The 27,108-nt window shown below is 37.7% G+C and overlaps 1 protein-coding gene across 1 annotated transcript; it reads left to right on the top strand.

Moving 5' to 3' along the window:
• Positions 1-518: 518 nt before the first annotated feature.
• Positions 519-26,477, top strand: LOC105182903 (nose resistant to fluoxetine protein 6). Its single transcript, XM_019841311.2, has 12 exons — positions 519-795; positions 3,868-4,127; positions 7,881-8,098; positions 8,169-8,445; positions 16,946-17,106; positions 19,569-19,734; positions 19,816-20,012; positions 20,198-20,336; positions 24,038-24,230; positions 25,520-25,662; positions 26,176-26,309; positions 26,370-26,477. Exons 1-12 carry the CDS (start codon positions 543-545, stop codon positions 26,401-26,403), a joined length of 2,175 nt encoding a protein of 724 aa, XP_019696870.2. The 5' UTR covers positions 519-542; the 3' UTR covers positions 26,404-26,477.
• Positions 26,478-27,108: the final 631 nt, after the last annotated feature.

Raw genomic sequence — 27,108 nt, forward strand, 5'->3', positions numbered from 1 at the left:
CCGTCTGCAATCAAATGTGAAGGTCATGCTCACGGTTTTCTTTAACCATCGCGGTGTTGTGCACCAGGAATTTCTTCCAACTGGTCAAAAAGTCAATGCAAAATACTACTTGTCCGTCATGAGGTGTTTGCGCGAAACAATCCGTAAGAAACGACCAGAATTGTAAGAAAACAACTCGTGGATTTTGCATTATGACAACGCACTATCGCATACCTCGACACTTGTTGTGAATTTCTGACAGAAATCTTAACGAATGTCGCTCCGCAAACACCGTATTCACCAGACATAGTCTCCTGCGACTTTTTCCTGCTTTCCTTACTGAAAAAACCACTTCGCGGACAGCATTTCGAATCGATTGAGAACATCAAAGAAAAATCGTTGCGTGAATTGAAGGCCGTCAGGCGCGTATGAACGATATTTCCAGGACTAAATCGAACGCTGGCATATGTGCGTTACATTACATATTTATGAAATTATGTAAGACTAGGACACTACAAGCACTTGTCATTCTAGCTTATTCATATTAAACTCTTTGAGGCAGTATGTCTTCTACCATCACGATGTACGCACAAAGGTTCGCTTACTATATTATAGTACTCTTATTGTTGAAAATAACACATTCCCATATTTCGGCCAAACAAAATCACTTAATGCCGGAACAATGGGCATTAAAAGATATGCCTTTTTTATCCATTATTTTTGCAACATCGGAATATTTACCGGCTGGACCATGTAAAGAAGATACACGGAGATTTTTGCATGACCTACTTAACGGTTCTCTATGGGCTACACAAAGTAAGTTTATGTAAATTATAATATATTTGACGAATTAAAACACGAAAAAAATGTAATATGTGTGTGTGTATTTGATATTATTTTCTCAAACTATACGCAATTAGCGCATTTTAAGAAATAATTTATGAAAACCTAACACATATAATGTGACATATAACATACCTGTTGTAATTTCCTGTTCAACAATATAATTGTTATGTAACATATATATTACATGATACATTATGTTTGTTGTGAAATATCAACACCAATACTAAAACAATTAAAATATGAAAGATTCAAACTTATTCAATTCATATAAGTTGAGAATTTTCGAACAAGAATAAATGATTACTATAATAAAACTAGTAGATGCTAATAAATCGATTTATTTTAGGGGACCAAAATGCTTTGGTTTGTGTACATTATTGACAAGTGACCATGAATATTATTGCATAAATATTTTATAAAATATATAGTTTGAAAATTGTATTTTCGGATAACCAAATCTAAATTTTGCGAAATGTCTGTTCAAAACTTTGTCGGCAGATTAGTAGCAAAAATACAATAATGCTTATCCGCTAACAAAATATGATAACAAATTGATGGTAAATATCCAACAGGGTCACCTGTGTGAACTTGACACCCTACTTTTCAAAAATTAACTTGTCTGCATAAAAAACGTTAGATTTTCGTTTGTAGTTGTTTGTAGTAACATTAATTTCGTTTGTAGTTCGACCTTTAAAAAATATAAAAATTTACAAAAATTACACCCACCCGACTTTGAGATATCTCAAATCCGCTTTCGCAGCCTTCTTTAGAATCGTTTGTAGTTGTTTGTAGTGCTTTTTGTTTCGTTTGTAGTTGAATTGTTCAAAAGTTGTAACAATTTAAAAAAAAACGCCCAAGAGGCGATTCGGTTAATTTTTAAGATATCTCAAATCCGCTTTCGTAGTCTTCTTTAGAATCGTTTGTAGTTGTTTGATTCGGTCAATTTTTGAGATCTACTTTCAACTACAAACAACTACAAACGATTCTAAATAAGGCTGCGAAAGCGGATTTGAGATATCTAAAAAATTGACCGAATCGGTTCTTGGACGTTTTTTTAAATTGTTACAACTTTTGAACGGTTCAACTACAAACGAAACGAAAAGCACTACAAACAACTACAAACGATTCTAAAGAAGACTGCGAAAGCCGATTTGAGATATCTCAAACTCGGGTGAGTGTCATCTTTTAAAATTTTTATATTTTTTAAACGGTTGAACTACAAACGAAATTAATGTTATTACAAATAACTACAAACGAAAATCTAACGTTTTTATGCAGAAAAGTTAATTTTTTAAAAGTTGGGTGTCAAGTTCACACAGGTAACAGGATCTGACGTTCAGTAACTATTTAAATATATTTAAATGGAACATATTAGAACTCTGCTCGATTTTTGTTGCCAATCTACTGATAAATTATATCAGCAAACGTTATGTCAATATATGATTTTCATATGACACAGATAGTTATCGATCCGCTATATCTGATCATATCTGCTGCCAATCAAACGGCGTATTACTACCCGTGCAGCACATAAAGTTGCAGCAACATTATTGCAACGTTGCAGCAATGTTGCTATAACTTTTGTACTATATAAGTAACACTCCATTTATTAAATTGATATTGATCTATTTTGCATTTTATATACAGGGTGTTATAAAAGTCCCGGAAGAGCAGAATAACTCGAAAAATATGAGTCCTAGAAAAAACGCGAAGTACTGGATTTTTATGATTTTTTCCTGGCTATCTGACGGTGACCTTGGATTTGATCTAGACAATGACCTTGAAGGTCATTTCAAGGTCAGGTCAATTTTTAATAGGACACCAACTTTTGACACCAGAAATGAAAAGAGCGGAAAATTTTACGTTCGGATATAACCTTGAACACTGCCAAATTTGACCTCTGAAGGTCACATAAAGGTATAAGCTTGTTTTGGGCTGAAAACGCGAATATCTTCGAAAATGCACCTGCTAGAGAGCAATGTTACGCATAAGAATAAGAATGTAGAGGTCAACGAGGGACATTCAGCCGTGACTTTGCCCTTATTCTCAAGGTCATGAGTTAAAATTATTATTAAGGTCAAACCAGACTTTTTTAGGGCTGAAAATCCATACTTTTGACCTAAAAGTGTCAAGATTGGAAAATTTTACGTCCGGATATGACGTTTTCAACTTTGACCTTGTTCTCAAAATTATGCGTTTTAAGTTACTTCACTGATCGTGAAGTCTACTGAAAGTAAAGCGTCTCGGAACCCGACCACTGAAGGCAAGGTGTCTCAAACCCGACCACTGAAGGCAAGGTGTCTCAAACTCGACCACTGAAGGCAAGGTGTCTCAAACCCGACCACTGAGGGCAAGGTTCAATTAGTCCTGGCTACCGAAGGCAAAGCATCTTGTAACTCGGTCTGAGATTACAAGAGATGTTCAAAATGTTCCCCATTGACCGTTTGACAGTGTGTTTGACAGGTCAAGGTTGAAAACGTCATATCTGAACGTAAAATTTTTCAATCTTGACACTTTTGGGTCAAAAGTATGGATTTTCAGTCCTAAAAAAGTCCGGTGAGCTTAATAATAATCTTAACTCATGACCTTGAGAATAAGGACAAAGTCACGGCTGAATGTCCCTCGTTGACCTCTACATTCTTATTCTTATGTGTAACATTGCTCCCTAGCAGGTGCATTTTCGAAGATATTCGCGTTTTCAGCCTAATACAAGCTTAGACCTTTATGTGACCTTCAGAGGTCAAATTTGGCAGTGTTCAAGGTTATATCCGAACGTAAAATTTTCCGCTCTTTTCATTTCTGGTGTCAAAAGTTGGTGTCCTATTAAAAATTGACCTGACCTTGAAATGACCTTCAAGGTCATTGTCTAGATCAAATCCAAGGTCACCGTCAGATAGCCAGGAAAAAATCATAAAAATCCAGTACTTCGCGTTTTTTCTAGGACTCATATTTTTTTAGTTATTCTGCTCTTCCGGGACTTTTATAACACCCTGTATGTACTTATGTATATAAATATCGATATTATATTAAATTCTACTTTAGTGTTTGATTCTTCTACTAAATATCCGGATGGTATATTCTACGGACATACAAGACACGTAGGAAATTTTGACGAATGTTATAACATGCAAGTTAATGTTATCGAAGAGGGTGCTGATGTGCATGAAATCAATGGAAAATATTGTCGAATCAATATTACATATAAGAAGATGCAAACTATATCGGTCCAAAAGAAATCATCAAAATCACAGTATATAAGCAATTCGTTGGACATGAGAAATTCCTTTTGGAAACTATTAGAGGTATTTTATTATGCTAGTTTATATATATATATATATACATACATATATATATATACATATATATATATTTATATATATATATATATACATACATATATATATGTACAGGGTGTCCCATTTTAATGTCCCACCCCAAATAACTCTTCAGTATTGAAGTTTCAAGGAAAATTATCTGAATAAAAGTTGTCGGGATTTAAGTGAGCTATTTTATGATGACCTTGACTTTACTTTGACCTCTATTTTCTAGGTCATTTGAAGGTCAATTTACGTTTTTTAAATGGGAATCTTTATTTTTTATTACATTGTTTTTTTCTGCTAATTAATTTGAATAACTTTTGTCTAGAACATTTTTTTATTTGCCTAATATTTTTTTAATACAATTAAACAACATATGTACTTGGATTTTCTCCAACATCCATTACCAGAATATTTCAAAGACATTCCACTGGATGTTCGTGCAAGAATGTAGTTTCAACAGGATGGCGCTCCAGCACATTTTACTTGTCGTGTTCGAAAATTCTTGAATCAGTGATATCCAAATCAATGAATAGGTCGAGGAGGACCCGCTTTATGGCTTCTAAGATCATCGGATCTCAATCCCCTGGACTTTTTTTGGGAGGATATGTGAAAAATGCTATATTTGCTAAGGCGCCAACTACAAGAGACGATATGATGAAGAGAATTACGACAGCTTGTCGAGCAGTTACGGTTCAAACACTCAGAAACGCTCAGGAAAACTTCAGAATTAGACTTAATCTCTGCATACAAAACAATGGAGGTCATTCTGAACACATGATGCCAAGTGGAATGCCTCATGATGATTAATTTGTTGACCTAAATGGTCAGACCGGGGTCTGATCTTGCGTTAATTGGCCGGATTTGTACTCGATCTTGCCTTAGTTTGCCGGATTCGTATCCAATCTTGCCTTGATTGGCCGGATAGGTACTCGATCTTGCCTTAGTTAACCGGATCGAAAACTGATCTTACATTAGTTGTCCCGATAGAAACCTGAACTCGCCTAATTAGTTTAAAATGATATTTAATTTCAATCAGAAGGTCAAGATAATCATTAGGCAAGATTATTAGAAGGTTAACGTGATTTTTTGAATGGAAAACATATTCTTCACCACAGAAATGAGAAGAGCAGAAAATTTTACGTTCAGGTATGCTTCCTGCTTATAAATCAGAAGGTCAAATTAATTTGACCTTATGTCAAGAACAAGGTCACTGGCGAATGACTTTTTTTCAAATATGAAACACTATTCTGTATCATCGTCATAAGAGATTTTAGCAATGATGGCTTATTTGGTCTTCAAATGATCTTTAGGGGTCATTCATATCCATAAGTGAAAAACGCCCTTTTCATGTCTGAGTATAAAATGGGTTTCCGATATGGGTTTCCAAAAAAAAAAATAACTTCGACCTTCAAATGACCTTGAAATTTGACCTCAAGGTCAAGATTAAAGTCACCGTTAAGTGTCCCACTCTAACTCCTATAATTTCTATCTTACACATTTTTCTCTTTTGGCTTGTCTGATGATGTTACTGTAATGACATTAAGATGTAATGACATCTTGATTGACCTTGAAATGACCCCTGAAGGTAATTACGGACCGTAAATGTGTACCATATCTGAACGTAAAATTTTCCGTTTTTTTCATTTCTGGAGTCAAAAATATAGGTTCCCATTTAAAAAAATAACGTTGATCTTCAAATTACCTTGAAATTTAACCTCAAGGTCAAAGTCAAGGTCAAGGTCACTGATGTATATCCCCCATCCAGCCTTAAAACTTTTGTCTGAAACATTTTTTCGTCGACTTCGAAGATTTCGAGATTCTTTAATGCGAAATTTAAAATGGGACACCATGTATATATGTATTGGGGACTTGAATAAGTTCTCGCTGTTTCTTCGTGAAAATGAATGCTTTATTTAAAAAAATTAGTAAGTAAAGAACAAGTCATTGAAAGTATTGTCCATCGCTAGCCACTACTTCTCTCATCTTTCTGGTAGCATACGAATACCATGTCGAAAGAACGACTCATCTTTTGAGTTATCCACGAATAGACCCATTTTTTGGCATCTTCATAAGAATGGAAGTGCTGCTCAGCCAGGCCATGAGTCATCGATCGGAACAAGTAGTAATTGGAAGGAGCAATGTCCGGTGAATACGGCGGGTGGGATAGGACTTCCCATTTGAGCGTTTCCAAGTAGGTTTTGACCGGTTTTGCAATATATGGCCGAGCGTTGTCATGCTGCAAAATTACTTTGTCATGTCTCTCCTCGTATTGCGGCCGTTTTTCCTTCAATGCTCCGTTCAAATGCATCGATTGTAGTCGATAGCGATCTCCCGTGATGGTTTCGTTGGTTTTGAGGAGCTCATAATATACTACACCCAGCTGATCCTACCAAATACAGAGCATGAGCTTGGAACCATGGATATTCGGCTTTGCCGTCGATGTTGATGCATGGCCGGGCTTACCCCACGATTTTCTACGCTTCGGGTTATCGTAGTGTTCACTTTTCATCGCCAGTCACGATACGATGCAAAATATCTTTCCTTTTCTGCCGTTGGAGCAGCTGTTCACACGTGAAAAAACGCCATTCGACGTTTCTCGGCTTCAATTCGTACGGCACCCAATTTCCTTGCTTTTGAATCATTCCTAATGCTTTTAAACGTTTGGCAACTGTTGTGTGATCAACTCCTAATTATTCTACAAGTTCATTTTGCGTCTGACATGGGTCTTCATCGAGTAATGCTTCCAATTCTTCGTTTTCAAACTTTTTCGGTGCGCCAGAGCATTCTTTATCTTCAATATCAAAATCATTACTTTTAAAGCATCTAAATCAATATCTGTACGTTGTTTCCGACAGAGCATGGTCGCCGTAAGTCTTCATAAGAATTCTATGTGCTTCAGTTGCAGATTTTTTTTTGAAAAAAGTAATGCAAAAATTGCCCGCAAATACTCTTTTTTTGACACGAAATTCGACATGTTTAACGCTATGAAGAAATACACTGTCACTTCGAGCCTAATGGTGGAGCTTCACGATGAAGTTGACTGTAGTATTGCCCGATGCAAAAAGGCTAAGATAATACCATCTGTCGGGAAATAGCAAGAACTTATTCAAGTCCCCAATATAAGAAAGATAAAAATTACGGAGAGATCCAATTAATGGAACAAAATTATTATAAGATACTAATGTAATTATAAATTATACTAATATCCTGAAATAATGTAATTATAAATTATATATTTTATACGAAGTGTCCCATTATAATATTTGATTTAAGTATTTGAATTTAAATATACGGATTAAAATATTTGCGAAACATCTGTCGAAAGATTTAATATAATGATATTCATGTGATAATATAAGATATATTGATATTGAATATAAGATATCTGATTAGAAAGATACTCGACACGAAACAATTTGATTTGAAACAAGAATTGTAAGGATTCAATGCAGTCATGACCAATAGTTCTTTTTCTTATGTTTACATTAAATAGAAAATTAGTAATTTAGGTCAAAAAGCATATTTTATAAAAACAATTTAATTTAATACTTTCAGACGCAGATGCGAACTAAATATTTTATTCCAATTTAGATAGAAAAAAGAATAAACTTTTTTGTAAGTTCAATTGCTTCGCATAATTTTTCTTTTTGTTCTATTTTGATTAAAATTTTGCTTAGAACAGAACGATCTAAAAAAATAACTGATTACTTTTTTATTAATACTTTTGCACTGTAGCAATTAGAAAGTCCCCCATATGTACGCAGAAATCGTTTACAAATGGCTTTGTGTGTACCGGCGACTTGCAGTGCGGAAACTGTAGAAACAGCCTTGAGAATACCTTTAAGAAAACTTGGAGCGAGTAAAAATATTGAGTTGCAGACAAGTGTACAACCTAATTCTTGTTACACAGTCAAAGAAGCTCCAAAGTTTACTCTCGGCGCCGGAATTTACTGGTAAATTTTATTCATATCACAATCATAAAAGAAAAATGTATTTTGCATGTAAATTTAAATAATTTTTTAGTGCTCTGCTTGTCTTTTTATTGAGTCTAATAATAATCAGTACTTGGTACGACTGTACGTCAAGTGGAAATGGAAAAGATATGTCTGCAATACGAAATATCATGCTACACTTTTCCGCTCGGAGAAATTATGAAAAAATTGTCCACGTAAATTGTACACATACAGGGCTTGACTCTATATATCTTATACGTTTCGTTACTATTAGCAGCTTGGTTTACATGCATAACGGAATGCAATATATTTATATTCCCACTGTTAATGCAGTTGATATAGAAAAGGTATGTCAAACTATTGATCACATATACACTAAGGTTAATATGCAGGGTGTCCGTTAATTAGCCCGAAATATGAAGGCAGATTATCGAGTTATTAATGACAGAAATCTGAGGAGTGGCAGCGCGCCGACATAGATGATTAGAGAAGCGTTGCAGCTGCTCAGGCCACAGCGCGGCCCAGTTGATTTAAAAACTGTTACTGATACGCGGCGAGAGAAAGGACAACGCACTGCTATTATACAGAGTGTCCTATAATTGTTTTATCTCGCCGCACATGTGTCTCGCCGAACGCCGTCAAAAGTTGCTGTGTCGATTGGGTCGTGCTATAACCCGAGAATAGAGAGCCTCATAGAAAGAGAGCTGTGTGAAGTTGGCCCCCCGACCACCAAGAATTTAATTTTGACCATTGCCATTCATTTGATGGTCGTTTGGTAGTCCATTCCTAACATTTGGTAGTCAAAGGTGCAATAGTTCTCGCAAAAAATAAAAATTTTATGTGAAGTTGGCCCCCCATTTCGAAAATCGGTTTTCACGGTGTCCTGGATAATTTTGACCATTACCAATCGTTTGGTTGTCATTTGGTAGCGTTTGGTAGTCCATTCCGAACGTTTGATAGTCAAAAGTACAATAGTTCTCGCAAAAAAGAATTGTATGTGAAGTTGGCCCCCCCGTCTCGAAAATCGGTTCCCACGGTGTCCTGGATAATTTTGACCATTACCAATCATTTGGTGGTCGTTTAGTAGCGTTTGGTCGTCCATTCCCAACGTTTGATAATCAAAAGTGCAATAGCTCTCGTAAAAAATAAAAATTGTATGTCAAGTTGGACCCCCCATCTCGAAAATCGGCTTCCACGGTATCCTGGATAATTTTGACCGTTACCAATTGTTTGGTGGTCGTTTGGTAGCGTTTGGTAATCCATTTCCAACGTTTGGTAGTTAAAAGGGCAATAGTTCTCGCAAAAAATTATAATGTGAAGTTGGTGCAACCGGCTCGAACATCTGCTTCCATGGCATCTTGGATAATTTTCATCATTACTAATCGTTTGGTAATCGTTTGCTAGCGTTTGGTAGTCTATTCCCAATGTTCGATAGTCAAAAGTGCAATAGTTCTCTCAAAAAATCAAAATTATATGTGAAGTTGGCCCCCCTCTCCCAAAAATCGGTTTCCACGGTGTCCTAGATAATTTTGATCGTTACCAATTGTTTGGTGGTCGTTTGGTAGCGTTTGGTAGTCCTTTTCCAACGTTTAGTAGTCAAAACTGCAATAGTTCTCGCAACAAATTATAATATTGGGTCTGGCAAAAAGTTCGTGGCGTTTTTTTAGCAAAATTCAACTGGTTTTCTTATAATGTGAAAATGAATTTATTTAAACCAAATATGCTCTATTATTGTCGACAATGTTTCGCTATTTTTCGGGTAGAGACATTATGTCATCGGTGAAGAACTTCTGTGATTTCTGGTTGAAAAACTGAATCAAGTAGTTTTCACAGGCTTCTTTTGAAACCAGCTTAATTCCATTGAGAGAGTTCTGCAGAGATCGGAACAAGTGATAGTCAGAAGGTGCTATGTCTGGAATATACGGTGGATGCATCAAAACTTCCCAACCAAGCTCTCGCAATTTTTGACGGGTCATCAAAGAAGTGTGTGGTCGGGCGTTGTCATAATGGAAGACAACACCTTTCTTATTATTCAATTCGGGCCGTTTTCTTTCAATTGCCTGGCGTAATCTCTCTAGTTGTCCACAATAGAGTTAAGAATTAATCGTCTGACCAACTGGAAGTAGCTCATGGTGGACGATTCCCTTCCAGTCCCACCACACACACCAACATCACCTTCTTCGGCGTCAATCTTGGCTTCGCGAACGCTTGTGACGGCTCACCATCCCTTATCCACAATCTTTTACGCTTCTGATTGTCGTACGTGATCCATTTTTCATCACCGGTTATGACACGTTTCAGAAATGGCTCGATTTCATTGCATTTCAGCAGCGCATCGCAGATGTTAATTCGGTCTACCATGTTTTTCGCGCTCAACTCATGAGGAACCCATACATCGAGCTCCTTTTTGTAGCCAGCTTTGTGTAAATGGTTCAAAACAGTTTTGTGGTCAATGCCTAGCTCCATACCAATATCGACACTACTGATATGCTTATCTTGCTGGACTTTCTCAAGAATTTCATCAGCTTTTTCAGTGATGGGACGACCAGAGCGTGACTCGTATTTCACATCAAAATTACCAGAACGAAAGCGAGCGAACCATTTCCGCGCAGCAGATTTTGATAAAGTACCTTCACCATACACAGCACAAATTTTTCCACAAGCCTGCGCATCGTTCCTCCCTTTGTCGTAATAATATTGCAAAATATAGCGCAATTTTTCATTACTTTTTTCCATTTTCAAACGCAAACAACTTTCCAACCACTGCACCAATTTCGATGTTTATACACTCAAAGTAACGCTCGAAGTATCACCTTTCCAACGAGCGTTTAGTGGTGTCGCTGCGATCTGTGTTTCCTGAGTTATTTGCAATTGATGCCATTTATCGGGAAAAACGCCACGAACTTTTTCCCAGACCCAATATGAAGTTGGCCCCCTTTGCTCGAAAATCGGTTTCCACAGCATCTTGAATAATTTTGACCATTACTAATCGTTTGGTAGTCGTTTAACTGTTTTATAAGTAAAAGTAATTTTTTTGTCATTAACTTTTGTAATTCTCATTAAAACCTCTATTTTCCTTACGACTACAATTTCGATTATCGTTCGTTATAAAATAAACATAAAATAGCTTCCTTTAAACAAAAATTACTAAACTATAAAGGGTTACTCATCCCCGCTCTTTCGTCACGTCACAGAGAATCCTAACGCACTTAACGTAGTAGTGGTTATTATATTATATGATCGTGGTAGTGGCATGTTAGTTTGTTAGTTTGAAAGAAAATATTTTTTATATAAGTTATGTTTAATACTTACCTCGATAATTGGTGTTTATAATCAAACTGACGCTTAAATTCGATTTTATATATCACATATTGTCAATGAAAACCACTTGAAGCCGCTAAATAGACGCCACTGTGGGATTCACGGTGATGTCAATACCCCTTCTTATCGACGCGTCTTCTCGACGTGCAGAAATTCGCTAATAAGCAAATCTTTATAGTTTAGTAATTTTGCATTAAACAAATGATTATAATGAAAATTATGTAAATTATAAAAGAATGCCGCGGGAAGTGCTTTTTTGAACTTAGTAGGCCAACCTAACATTCGCAAATCCGATTTTCATTAATAATCATTACTATATTCTATCAAACGTCAGAAACTGACTACCAACCGCAAAAATACGACCACCAAAAATTTGTCACAATGAAAGTTACATAGAATATCGCGACAATGGAATGTCGTGTAACATTAGTTAAACTTAGAAAGCCAGCTTCACAAATGCAAACTTGACTTTCATTAATAACGAAAACAATTTTGACTACCAAACGTTGGGAATGGACTACCAAACGCTACCAAACGACCACTAAACAATTGATAATGGTCAAAATTATCCAGGACACCGTGGAAATTTTTGAGATGGGGAGGGCCAACTTCACATACAATTTTTATTTTTTGCGAGAACTATTGCACTTTTGACTATCAAACGTTAGGAATGGACTACCAAACGGTACCAAATGACCACCATACGAATGGCAATAGTCAAAATTAAATTCTTGGTGGTCGGGGGGCCAGCTTCACACAGCTTAGAAAGAGAGTGGCAAACTGATCACGTGACCAGATCTCTGTTGATTCGATGGAGGTACAAAGACCAATTAGAATATCGATATAGCAAGACGACAACTTAGTTTTACAGTGAGTTTTTAAAGCAGTCTGACGTACATCTGTCAATCATTAGAGGAGGTTACGACGAGTCGCACAAGAATATTCGCCTACGAATTAATAACAGCAATAAGAATCAGATATTCGTAAGTAATAAGTATTAATTGTGAAAGAATATTTGTCGCTTCGATTTACATAAAATAAGAATTATAATATATATTATTTACATAGTTTTATGTCTTGTGCATAGTATAAAATGCCTAGACTGCTTTTAAAACTCACTATAAAACCAACCTGTCGTCTTGCTATATCGATATTCTGATTGGTCAAGAAAACTTTGTACCTCCATTGAATCAGCAGAGACTTGGTCACGTGATCAGTTTGCCACCCTCTTCCTATGAGGCTTTGTACCCGAAAGGCTACGACGCTTCTCCAATCTCAGCGTGCGCTCATTCGTCAAATTTCTGTAATTAATAACTCGATAATTATTGCGAATCTCGCAAAATGGTATGGGACTTTCATGTTTGTTTTAATTCAATCTACCTTCATACTTCAAGTTGGCAGCTAATTACCGGATACAGGGTATACAGGGTGTCCCATAATTATTACACATTAACTTCACAGGGGCGTAGAGCTAAACGAAAAGAACGAAAAAGCCCTCTTCCATTTAGCGATTTCTTGTATAGTTTTTTAGTAATAACCACGTAAAATTTGACGTTTGTCACGTCCATCACGGCCGGCGGTACTGCAACTTTTAAATCTTGTAACTCAAAAAGTACCCAACGAAAAAATATTTAATTATAGTGTTTTGGAAAGTTGTTCCGCGGCGAGCTGTGTGTGTCGAAGTTGAGCGGTAACGCGGTTCGCGCTGACTGTCGCGATGGCGTTTTGGCGCTTTAACGCCGCGCGACGGTCAGCGCGAGCCGCGTTACCGCTCAACTTCGACACACACAGCTCGCCGTGGAGCGTCTGTAGACCGTGATGGGCGTGATAAACGCCAAACTTTTTACGCAGTTATTATTAAAAAACTATACAAGATATCGCTAAATGGAAGAGCACTTTTTCGTTCCTCTCGCTTAGCTCTACGCCCCTATATAATTGATGTGTTATAATTATGGGACACCCAGTATATAAAGTGTACGAATAGTATTGAAACCCCTTAATATCTCGGAAAATACGCATTTTAGAAAAAAATGCTCCATACAAAGTTAGTAGGATTTTATAAGATGCATTACATGGCAATATTATTATGACCCTGAATAGCGTTGTCAAGTTCACATGAAGGTCATCTAAAATTTCTTAAATAGAATCCCCTATTTTACATTATATATTCTTATAGCTTATCTGGAAGGCTTTCCAAATCACTATAATTAAATATTTTTTCGTTGGGTACTTTTTGAGTTACAAGATTTAAAAGTTGCAGTACCGGCGGCCTTAGCATTTTTTTTTGTGACGAGGAGGAAATCCATTATGGATACTCCCCATCCTCAGGGAAGGGTGGAGGGTTATATCCGACTCCTACCGGCTAAAACCTCCCCGGGTGGCGCTGCGAAGGGACTGTTCTCGGGGTCCCGGAGCCGCGTAACTGCAATCGGGGCCCGACGGGGCCCCGAGTACAGACGGCATAGTGGCGTCACCTTTCCCTCGAGAGGTGCCGGGGGAGGGGGGAGGCGAGCCAAAGTTCATCTTCAACCTCCGCTCCCCCAGGGGAGGGGGGAAGCGAGCCGAGGCTCATTTTCAACCACCGCTCCCCCTTCACCCCTCACGCCTAGCCTATATGGCTGGGAAGGGGGAAGCCGGCCAAAGAGCCCGCTTCAACCTCCGTTCCCAGCCAGGCGGAGCGCCGTCCTGTCCGGCGGCTGCGAGGGAAAAATCTAGTCCCCTAACCGCCGGGCGACTCTCGCCTGAAGAAAGGAGGCGGGTCTTATCCGGAACCCCCCTCTTTTCCGACCCTCATGCAATGCATGAGGGTCTTCAGGCTAGGGGGGAGGCATTTACGAAGATGATGACGACGAGTCCTCTTCTTGCACTCTCCCCTTTTTTGTCATCTGACCCCCCTCCTGGGGGCCAGTGGGAGGCTAGGGACAAGGCAAGAGACAGGTATACGGTCCCCTGCCTTGTTGCGCCCGTTGCCAGTGGCGCCGGAGTTTGGGAGAAGGGCGGAAAGCCATCTCCCCTCCCCCTCCTATATGTTCTTCCTCTCGATACACCGCGACTCCCTGCTGGGCTTCGGGGTGCCGCGGCGACTCCTGCGTTTGTTCTCCCCTACCGATATGGTGCGGGAGGAGGGGGGGTGGAGCCATAATAGCCTCACCACCCCCTCTTCCTCTGAGGAACCGCCGCTGCTTCCCGATTCACATCGCTGGCAACGACGACGGCGACATCGGCGCTCTCTCGCGTGTTCTCTCCCACGCCCTTGCTTCGTCTCTCGCAGGCATTCGGCCTCCTCCTTTTGGGACATGACCGCCTCGCAAAAGGTGGCGAAGGCCTCCCATTTCTTCTCACTCCCGACGATGGCATTTACCACCGCCGAGAGCGAAAGATCATGTCCCAGCTCGTTGATTGCGACTACGCACTCTGCGGCCCATGCCGGGCATTCTTTCAGCGTATGCTGCGCAGAGTCGCAATCCTGTCCGCAGTGATGATACTGCGTTGTGCGCTCCTTTTGTATTCGACATAAGTACTCACCGAAGCAACCATGCCCGGTGAATATCTGTGTCATCCGGAACGTCAGATCCCTGTGCCCTGTCTATCCATTCGGTTAGACAGGGCTGGACGGCTTCGACGGTCCTCCCGTACCTGGAATCTTCCAGGCATCTTGACCAGCGTTGGAGAAGGACCAGTCGAGCCTGATGCCTTAATCGCCTTATGGCCCCGGCGAGCGCCTCATCTGCCCCCATATTTCGACCCTGTGTTTGTACATTGTTCTGTACATCAAGGCGAGGAGCTCCATCGGGGGCATGCCCGCCAGGGCCGTCGCCGCTGCATGCGAGATCGTTCGATACCCGCGGATGACCCTGACTGCCAGCACCCTCTGCGCTGTTCGCAGAAGGGCCCGCAGTGTTCGACTGGCGGCCAGGACCTCCGCCCATATCGGTGCCCCATACAAGGCCACCGTATTCAATATTCCCGCATGCAGCAGGCGCGCCTTCCTATTTGGTCCCCCGGCGTTGGGTATTAAGCACCCAAGAGCAGACGATACTACTCTTAGCCGGGGGACTAGGCGTTGGAAATGCTGTTTAAAGCACCAGGTGCCGTCCAAGGAGATACTTCATCTGGGCCTCAATGGGGACTCTGACGTTCCCAATTCTCAACTGGGCCTGGGGCGGCCGAACTCCCTTCTTGTGGAAGAAAACTGCCTCTGTCTTCCTCTCGGCCACCACCAGACCCAGATGGCGTATGGAGCGCACGGCGCAGGCCACTGCCATGTTCGCCGTTTCTACTGCGTCCCCCTAGTCCTTCCCCCCCCCCAGCTAAGACGAACGTATCGTCTGCATAGCAGATCATAGTGCAGCCGGGGGGAACGCGGTGCGGAGGACTGAGTCGTAGCCGAGGTTCCACAGGAGGGGGCTCAGAACGGACCCCTGTGGAACCCCGCACGACATCCCCCTCTCACGTACGGCATCGGCGTCCTTGTAGCACAGACGCCGACCCCGGAAGTAGTCCTGGATGACAGCCACTAGGTAGGGTGGAAGCCAAAGTGTTCCTTCATGGCTTGTACCACTTTACCCCAGGGCAGGGTGTTGAACGCGTTGGCGATATCAAGAGATACCGCCACCGCCACCCTGCCCCTCCTCACAATGGCCTTCGAGGAAAGTCCTCACGCAACCTGTTTTCACGCAACCTGTATGTTTCTGAGTGTGGCCTCCAGATCTTTCCCCGCTAGACTATTTCCTTTGAGGTTACTTCAAAAGTAAAGTCTACAGCACAAAATCTCGAAATTTAAACGAATTCCATCGTCGAATAAATCGAGATACATTTGATACCTTTCCATTTTTGCGAAAATGCCATTTCCAATTTTTATACTAAACTGGTACATTGTCAGACTGTTAATGGCCAGCTATTTGAACATTTATATGAATGCAAACGTTCAGAAACATGTAGCGGTATTTACGCACACTTAAATAAAAATATGTATGCATGTATGTATACACGAGGGCACACGTAGCGCGCCTACGCGCGCGCGCACGCACGCACACACGCACGCACGCACGCACGCACACGCACATACAAAAGAGGGAGAGAGTGTAAATCCGATCTCCACGCGATACACCTTGAATAATGCTAATGCCGGCGTTACTGCAACTTTTTAATCTTGTAACTTAAAAAGTACCTAACGAAAAAACATCTTGTTATAGTGTTTTGGAAAGCCCTCGAGATAAGCTACAAGTATATGTAATTAAAAGTAGGAGGTTTCGTTTAACAAATTTAAGATGACCTTTACGTGACCTTGACAACGATATTCAGGGTCATAATAATATTGCCATGTGATGCGCCTTATAAAACCCTATTAACATTGTATGAAACATTTTTTTCTAAAATACGTATTTTCCGAAGTTTTAAAGGGTTCCGATACTTTTGGTACACCTTGTATAATATTTACGCATTAATGTTTTCTTCCTTGCAACGATTATATATAAAATTATTATATGCAAAAAAAACATTTTTCATCCTAATGTTTGCTTTCAGATGTACAAATTACCTTTGATTACAATAATAATAAACGCTTCTTTTACAATAAATATAATATTCGCTTTGGGCGGCGTTTTACTCGCATCTCAGTTATTGAAAGACTTGGATCAAAATAAGCGACTTAAATTTGTTCAAAATATTATATCGAGATACTTAAGGTATATATATATGCATAAAGTATCTATTTTAAGCGTTGCGGTAAATATCTCGGGATCTGTGCAATTTTTTGAGAATATCCTCTTGACAAAAATAATAAAGTTTGGAGTGTGTATGTTAACCATCACCATCAAAGTCTTATTAAATCCGTCATATTTAATACTTTGCCGGCCGCTGTCACGTACGCGTGACTTTTGCTCGCCGACGGTTATCGGCCGCTGTCATGTACGCGTGACTTCGGTTCAGCGCGGCAACAATGTTTCCACTATGCTTCTGTTTTAACTATCCCGATTGTCTTTTCTTGACATTCTTTAATATCACCGTTGGCGAACAGTAGAACCCGCGCGAAATTCACCGGCGGCAGCGTAAAGGCGATGCGAGAAGTAAGCGGCCAGCAAAGTGTTAAGTACCTCAGCTTACATATTTGTCTCCAAAGGAAATTACGGGCTTTAAAAAACGGTCAGAAAGTTTTCCTTACTGTCAGAAGTTTTCGATACAACTATGAATGTAACATTAATTCATATAAATAATATAAATTATAAACGCTCATATTTACAAATACGAAATACCTTTGTTAAGGTACCGCAATTCCTTTGATGCAAATAATAGTATTTTGAGCAGTATTAACATTTCACTTTTGTAGCGATTAAATTTGCGATAGCAAATTATACGCTTAGAACACTTGTCAATATACTTTTGATGTTGGAAAAGTGTTGACAAAGTTATAGGGAAAATTATATCGGCACAGATATACCGTCAAAGAAAGGTTTTCTGTCTCTCCTTTTTCCTTTCTCTCTTTCCCCCTACCTCTCCTTCTCTCCCTCCCTTGCCCCTTTCAAACACACACACTCTCTCTCTCTCTCCCTCCCTCCTTTTTCCTCTCTACCTCTCTCCCTCTCTACTTCTGTCCCTCTCTCCCTCTCTCCCTCCCTCCCTTCCTCTTTCCTTCCCCCTCCCTTCCTCTATTTTTCTCACTTTCTCTCTCTTTCTGTCTCCCTCCCTTTTTTTTTTTGGTCACGCAGGGGAAATCCATCATGGATACCCCCACCCCTTGGGGGGGGGGGGGGGTTATGTCGGACTCTTACCGACTAAAACCCCTGCGGGATGTCTACCTGTCGGACCGTGAGGAGGGGAGTCAGGGGAACTTCTCCCGTATTCCCTCCCCAACCGTCTCCCTCCTTTTCATTCTTTCTTTTTCCGTTGGCATCTTATGTGATGATTTGCAATTGTGAACTTTAGATTGAACAAGGATTTTTATGATAATATTGCAATTTATCATTTGAAAGTCCATATTTGAAAGATCCAAAGTTTCTGACACGCGCAGCAACTATACTCTTTATAATTCTTTTCGTAATATTTCTTAAAATACAAAATTTACTGAGAAGAGCCAACTACACCAAATAAAAAGAATATGAAAGCCCAGATTATGGGTATCTGCGTACGAGGTGGCGACGGGTATCTGCCGAGGAAGTAGATGGGCAATTTTGATAGAAATAGAATTCAAGGATATTAAAGGACAACATTCAATAATGTTTTGATATACAAGTCTGTTTTTTACAAAAAATAAGAAATGTCTTCTGCCCATTCAGTTATAATAATCCTTGAATGAACTTAAAGAACTACAGATAATCTTAGAGGATCTATATGTCATAACATAATGAACTTATTTCGGAATGGATTATCTAAAAGAAAATATATAATTCTATATAAGAAACATAAAGATTACCTTTAATTCCAACATCTCACCTAAAAAGAGCATCTCACCTAAAAAAAATTGTGCTTTTAGTAAAATATCCCCCTCAACATTAAGTATTTGTCACCTGAAATATTTTGCCGAAATATACTAAGTTTTTCAGAAACATATTAAGTATCTTGAGAGATAATTGCGTGGATATACAGGGTATCCGGCAATTGGCTGCCAACCCGAAGTGTGAAGGTAGATTGGGTTAAGACAAGCATAAATGTTCCATACGTTTTGCGAAATTCGCAATAATTATCGAGTTATTAATGACAGAAATCTGATGAGTGGGAGTGCGCTGACATATGTAGATGATTGAAGAAGCGTTGTACCTGCTTAGGCCACAGCGCGGCCCAGTCGATCCAGAAACTGCTGGTACGCGGTGAGCGGAAAGACAACGCGCACCACTATTCGTTGTTTTATCTCGCCGCACCTACGTCTCGCCGCACGACGCCAACAGTTGCTGGGTCGACTGAACTGCGTTGTAACCCAAGAGGCTGCGACGCTTCTCCAATCATCCATCTCAGCGCGCAATCATTCGTCAGATTTCTGTAATTAATAACTCGATAATTATTGCGATTTTCGCAAAACAGTATGGGATTTTTATGTTTGTCTTAACCCAATCTATCTTCACACTTTGGACTAGCAGCTAATTGCCGGACACCCTGTATATGAAAATAAGACACTGCATATATGAGCCACATGAGTAATATATATAATTTACAGGTTAACGCCGTTATATGCCACAATAATTGGTTTCTACATTTGGATCTTTCCGCTACTAGGTTCTGGACCATTTTGGGACAAAGTGGTCGAGGAAAGCGCTAATTGTGCGAAAAATTGGTGGATAAATCTATTGTACATCAACAATTACGTCGCAACTTCGGAACTGGTAATAAAATTATTTTTATATCAATCCGAATAATTTCCGAAAAAAATCAATTAATGTTGACGTGTAAATGACGCGTTTCAGTGTGTCATCCATGGCTGGTATTTAGCGGCAGACTTTCAACTCTTCATTTGCAGTCAATTTGTGATATATGCATTTTGGCGTATGCCCCGCAAAATGGGATATCCTTTTCTCGGGATATTATTATTAATAAGTTCCACTGTATCTTTTGTTGCCACCTACGTAAACGATGCACCATCCGTTGTACGATTCACACCGTAGTGAGTAATTTCTAATGCTGTTGTGTGTATACGTGTGCTTGCGCGTCTATAACTTTATCCCTAATTAAGACTTAATTAACTCGTGTTCCGTTATTATCTGAGATTAGTTTATTTAATTAGATAGAAAAACGAATGCAGATGGGAAGAATCAATATTAATGAATCTTATTTTATTATTCTATACAGCGTAACTATGATAGAAGAAGTGGCGGAGTTTAAAATGTATTATATCAAAACGCATATGTGTATCAGTGGATACCTTGTCGGTATAATCGCTGGTGCAATACTTCACGATCACAAAGGTAATACGTGGCGTTTATCTAAGGTATGTGAATATGTATTATATTTTTAGCTAACTTTCATATCATATTCATGAGTAAAAATAAATACAAATTATATCTCAACGTATCTCAACACTTTTAAATTTAAGTCGTATTTAAGTAAAATATTTCTTCATGAATAACAACTATTATAAATAACTCTGTATTTTGTAAAATTCTCTTATGCTATTTTTGTTCAGATGCCGAAGACATCTGTACCATTTTTAAATGTGGATAATTTCACATATATGTTATCGTAATGAAACAAAAGATGTTAAAAAAGACCGATTTTCCGACTACAGATGGAACCTAAAAATCGATTACTATGGGTATCTATGAACCGTATAAGATGTGAAAATGATGGCCCTTCTGGCAGGAAATACATGATGTTCTTTACATCATGTTATATTGTAGTGCAAAACATGCAAAAATCACTATTTTTCATATTCTTGTACGCCATATTAAATCCACCGCGGTGAATTCAAAACTTCTAGTGTTGTAAACGACATCGAAAACTGTCACAATCATCGTAATGTTTTCATTCATAAACATGATATTGAGTGGATTCCAAGTGGAAAATGCAGATTTTTTCAAGCTTCCAAATTCTTATTGACAACATTGGATACATCATCTTGGATTTCGGTATGCTGACATGAAAATCATCATGAGCTCATGACTTCCATAGCTATCGCGAACTTACTCGAGTTTGATGAATCCCGTATTTCAAGATAAACATGTGAATACTCATGAGTTTCTACACTTTGATTCGCTATATTACATCTGCTATTTTGGATCACGAAATCTGAGAAAGGGAAACATCATCAAAAACACTCGTAACTATGGCGTATCCAATAGAATGCATGATGTTGAATAAACTTTATCCGAAATATATTGGTATACATGTTTTCCTCAATTCTAAACCGCCACATTGGATTCGCCATTTTGAATGTCGAGATCTCGATATTGAACCATTTATTAACTATCTTAAAAACTATTGGATAATTACCTAACCAGAAGCTGCTTTGTCTAACATTATAAATGTCGCCGAATAGTTGTCTCCAAATCGATGGAATGACACATTTTTCACTAGTTTTGACGACTTTACGATCCTTTTCACAGGTCTCCCGCCAAAAGGGCTATTATTTCCACATCTTGTATGGTTCATAGATATCCACGATACTCGATATTTAGGTTCCATCTGTAGTCGAATTTTTTGAACATCTTCTTTTTGTAATGTAATATAATGTTTTGTAATGTAATATAATGTAATATAATGTTTCTCAACTGGTATTAAAAATTTGTACTATCTACTAGTACAATATGCTAGTACTATTTATTAGTACTATCTTTTATAAAAAAAAAAGAAATGCAGAGGGCAATTTTGATTGTGGTTAGGTTTTTATTAACCACTTGACTGGCACGCGCGCCAAAAAGGCGTGCGCTTTGCGTCACAAAGAACTCGCCTTACTTCTTCGCTAGAAATGCATAATTAAATTTAAAAAGTCACTAATCACTTATGTTCTCGACATCAAGGAATCCGAATTTAATGTCCAAATTAATGAATTTTTTATCCCCGATGCACTGTCGTCTGTTTAATACGCACGGAAAATTCTTTCTTTTATATCGATTTAAGGACTAAGATTATGCTCTCATATAATTGTTTGTTAAGTGAAATGAAATTGTAATAAACATTTTTAAAACGTATAAACATAGTTAACCTTTGTGCATTTACTGGTGAAATGAATCATGACCCCGGAGTGCGCCACGAGGAGGCTGCAGCAATAGGATTTTACATTCCCTTTTTCACGTTTTTTCATATTTTGTTTTTCATGTTTTTTGTTCTTTTCATATTTTTTGTTTTTATCTTTCTTTACTTCTTTTTATTCTTTTTTATTTTTTATATTTTTTGTTTATTTCGTCGTTGGTCGTGATTCATTTCACTAGCAAACGCACAAAGGTTAACTATGTTTATACGTTTTGGAAATGTTTATTACAATTTCATTTGACTTAACAAACAATAATATGACAGCATAATTTTAGTCCTTAAATCGATATAAAAGAAAGAATTTTCCGTGCGTATTAAATAGACGACAGTGCATCGGGGATTAAAAATTCATTAATTTGGACATTAAATTCGGATTCCTTGATGTCGAAAACATAAGATTAGTGACCTTTTAAATTTAATTATGCATTTCTAGCGAAGAAATAAGGCGAGTTCTTTGTGACGCAAAGCGCGCCCCTTTTTGCCGCGCGTGCTGATCAAGTGGTTAATAATCATAACTTAAGTAAGCATACAGATATTAGGTGTGTGAATTAATTCGGTCCGTTTTTTCTCCCAAAAAAGACTTTAGTATGAAAAAACATGAAAAAGTACACTAATCAAAGTATTTGCCATCGCCTGCAATTATTTTTTCCTATCTGTCTGCTAGTTGTTGCATTCCGTGACGAAAAAACGACTCGTCCTTCGAAGCGGTCCATTTATTGAGCCATTTCTCTATTTTTTCATAATTGTTGAAGTGTTGGTGTACCATCTATCTGAACAAGTGATAATCGGATGGAGCAATGTCTGGTGAATACGGCGGATGATGTAAAACGTCCCAGCCAAGTGCTTCCAAGGTGGCCTTCACAATCTTTCCAACATGTGGTCGAGCGTTATCGTGGAAGATCACTTTGTCGTGTCTCTTTGCATATTCCGGCCACTTATTCTTCAATTTAAACGTTATTTAAACGAATCAATTGTTGTTGGTAAAGTTCGGCAGTGATGGTTTGGCTCTGTTTTAATAGTTCATGATACACAATACCCGTCTGGTCCTACCATATACAGAGCATTACTTTTTTGCCGTGAATATTCCGCTTTGGTATCGATGTGGATGGTTTTTCTAGGTCGCTAATGGATTTCCTTCGTTTGGAATTATCGAAATATATCCACTTTTCGTCTCTAGTCACAACACGATGCAAAAAGCCTTCTCTTTTTGGCCTGGCAAGCAAGATTTCAGACATGGCTTTTCGTCTCTCGATGTCTCTTTCTTTCAGTTCGTATGGAACCCATCTTCCTTCTTTGTGAATCTTTCCCATGGCTGCCAAACGCACAGAAATTGTTGATCCATCAATATTCAACAATTGTGCGAGCTCATGTTGTGATTGACACGGATCTTCATCGATTAGCGCCTGCAATTCCTCGTCCTCGAACTTCTTCGGCTGACCTGGACGAAGTTTGTCATCGACACTGAAATCATCACTTTTGAAACGTCGAAACCATTCTCTGCATGATTTATCAATGGGAGCACTTTCATCATAAGCTTCTACAAGCATTCGATGAGCTTCAGCGGCTGTTTTTTTTAAATGAAAACAGAAAATGGGAACTTCTTGGAAATGATGCTTTTTTGGCTCAAATTTCGACTTTTTCAAATCAGATAAACACACAGATAAACACAGATGTTATTGTTACAAAACCAAACGTTTATCAACTGAATATTATTGCCAGATATCAAAACTAAAAAATAAAACCTTTTGCAGACATTAGAGATTAGATAATTACATAATACAGCAATTGACCGCCAGATGGACCGAATTAATTCACACATATAATAATATGTCCCAAAGCTTTCCAATTTTAATATGAATAAATAATAACGCCACATTTATTAATGCCAATCGGAAAACACGGTATAATGACACGGTAATATGAGCCATTTTGTGCTTTCAGTTCTGGTCACATATCTTAGTTTACCCGATGCCTGTGATTTTATATATTGCAACCCAATATTGGGCGCATAAATTTTTTATATTGAGCAAGGCAAATCTATTGGAAGAGGCAATTTTCGCATTTTTCCAGAGACTTATTTCTGCCTTATGCGTGTGTTCCACTATAGTTTTGTTATCCATCGGCAGTCAATCAAGTATGATATACATAATATAAAATGTTTGATTCGCCTTAAGTTACGGTCTACACTATTGTCAAAAGGTTTAAGAAACACGAGATAAGTTACTGTTTCTGAATATTGGCGACTATGATAGTGGCTTGTCTGCCAATTTTGAAACAATTGTTGTTGTAATTATAGATTCAACCAATTAGGTAGGAGAGACTGGGGCTGATTAATACAGCTTTCCTTAATGAATTTTTGAAGCACAAGTAAAAAATGGAATATAAGCGGCATAAGAATTTTTTAATAACTACATGCTTACATAACACAAAAATTATTTTTTGGATTCAATATTTCTATTAACTTTATTACATCAATGAAAAATATAAGGCGATAACATTTGTAACAACCAATCTCATACAAGGTCATACGTATATGAGGTCAGTTGTTACAGTTATCGGGGTTAATTGTTACAGATCTGTATATTTCAAAGAATACATTTAACGATTAGAAATAAATGAAAAATGTGCATAACATAATTATTAATATTTTGCAGGTAAAATATATATTCATGTAGCATTAATGATGTAAATATAAATATATTTATCAATGATATAAACATAAAAGCATATTTATCAATTATTTTACTGCATTAGTAAACTAGTGCACTTACTGAACTAGTGCAGTAAGTTACAATAAACAACTGACAGCTGTAATAACAGATTCCGTAACAACCAGTCGCAGCTCATCATATTTACATATTTTGGTTACTGTATAAACAAAAGTATATTTTGTCAATATTCGTCAAGCCGTCAATATAACTAAAAATTATTACTTTTAAAATAAAGATTCTAAATAAACTGTTGCACTCATAATATAATGACCAGACTTATTAATATAACATGATTTATTTTGACTATCAAAAACTAGAAATGTTTTTTGTTTCTGAAAATATATTAGTTAGCCTGAAATAACTTATTACAACTTGACTGCAATATCTTTGCAGAATTACTATATTTTTTATGCAATTTTACCGTTTGTCATTTTGCAATAATTTTAAATATATCAACGTGTATCAACCATCCCCACTCTTTCCTGAACTTATTTTCTTTTATTTTTTAAGACATAATATTTTTAGTCAAGTTTAGACAAAGTTCAGGTTCGTTTATTATATTTTGCTCAACTAGTTTGGTCAAGTTTAAACTTTAACAAATTTATTCTATAATCAAAGATGTTAATCATGCTTACTATTTATTGTTCCAAAAGCTACTTTGCCAAAATTATTTCGGAATCAGCTATTATGTCTCCTGTATTTTCTCCAACAGAATTTTACTACCGTTTCTTTACACCACGTTGGATGCAGCCATTAGCAAACTTAACTTATGGAGTTTATATCACGCACGTGATATTGCTTATGCTTAACGTAGGACAATCAAGAACTGCAAGAACTTTTAACATTTTTAATTCAGTAAGTATAAAAAAGTTGATGTGTGTGTATGTACCATATAGTCAAACCTGCTAAAACAGATTTTATGCAAAATCTGTTAGCAATATCTATTGACAGAAAGACAACAGATTGTACACAGAATCTGTTTAACAGACTGTGACAACAGATTGGCAACTGAATGCGCGTAGAGCCAGTCGACAGGCACTGACGGCAGATTGACAGCAAAATGCATGCAATCTGCCACCGATTTACTATCAGAGTCTATTAGTAGATCCTGTTAGCAATCTGACAACAGTTTGGGCATGCAGATATCTGGATCTGTCGACGGATGCTACTCAATCTGTTGCCAATCTGACGTCAGTCTGTATACAGATTTTTTACTGGGGAGTTTTTTTATTTTCTGCGAAAACAGAACCAAGAATACTCTTTATTGAATGTCTCTCTCTCTCTCTCTCTCTCTCTCTCTCTCTCTCTCTCTCTCTCTCTCTCTCTCTCTTCTCTACTTATTAAATTTAATGATAATTTTTTACGTAGGTATCGGATACTGTTATGTTATTGCTACTTTCTAATATGATTTCTCTACTCTTGACGATATGCATCGAAATGCCATATAGGAGTTTAACGAAATGGTTATTCTCTGAAAACAACACAATTGTTGTTAACGGAAGGTATTTTAATGATAGATTTTTTCTTGTGTACAATTAATGAGACAGCTCTTTTCCTTTCAGGACATCCGAGTATAAAATAATGAAAGAAGAATAATGTATTATATATCCTGATTCTGCCGATGATGAGAATCCGAAATAAAACGAAACAGATTATCTTTCGTAAACTAAGTTTGTTTTGTAAATGGGATTTGGATGGGGATTGGATTTATATTATAATGTAAATTTGTAATTATATATATATATATATATATATATTGTAAACTAATCATTATAGGAGTTGATTGTTTGACAGACAATTAGTAGACTCTTTTCACTTAGATTTTATTATAAAAATTTAAATAAATTATTAAAAATCTCCAGCTCCAGTTTTCTAATAGATTTCAGATAATATTGCAGATCTGACATTTAGCTATGAGAATTCTATGATTGATTTCTATGACTGTTTTCTATTTTTCTTTATATATGCGCAAATTTATTATTATTTTTATTAAAAATATAATTTCATATTTGTATCGGAGATATTTTATATGAATATATATTTAACAATATATTCGTAAGAATATGTTAAAAGAAGCGATTCTGAACGATTGTTAAATAGACCAGAAATTCCTAGATTTCATAGGTTTTCAAGGATCGTATCTTTTTTCCCTGATATTTGCACTGATAGCGCGGACACGATTATTTTATTAACAATGCCAGAAAACAATTACAATTAAGTAGTTCCATTTTGAAAATAAGTGCAGATGGTAATCTGCAAGAAATTTGTGTAAAGAGAACGTGTATAATGATGATTTTCATC

Source organism: Harpegnathos saltator, unplaced genomic scaffold (assembly GCF_003227715.2).
Source record: "Harpegnathos saltator strain DR-91 unplaced genomic scaffold, Hsal_v8.6 scaffold59, whole genome shotgun sequence".
Taxonomy (NCBI): domain Eukaryota; kingdom Metazoa; phylum Arthropoda; class Insecta; order Hymenoptera; family Formicidae; genus Harpegnathos; species Harpegnathos saltator.

Bases quoted from the DNA above. Each gene is read 5' to 3' on its own strand.
- LOC105182903 (XM_019841311.2), top strand. From the start codon at position 543: ATGTCTTCTACCATCACGATGTACGCACAAAGGTTCGCTTACTATATT. The intron at 8,446-16,945 runs GTATGTCAAACT...GTTTGCTTTCAG, and splicing joins ATGCAGTTGATATAGAAAAG to ATGTACAAATTACCTTTGAT. The intron at 26,310-26,369 runs GTATTTTAATGA...TTTTCCTTTCAG, and splicing joins ACAATTGTTGTTAACGGAAG to GACATCCGAGTATAAAATAA.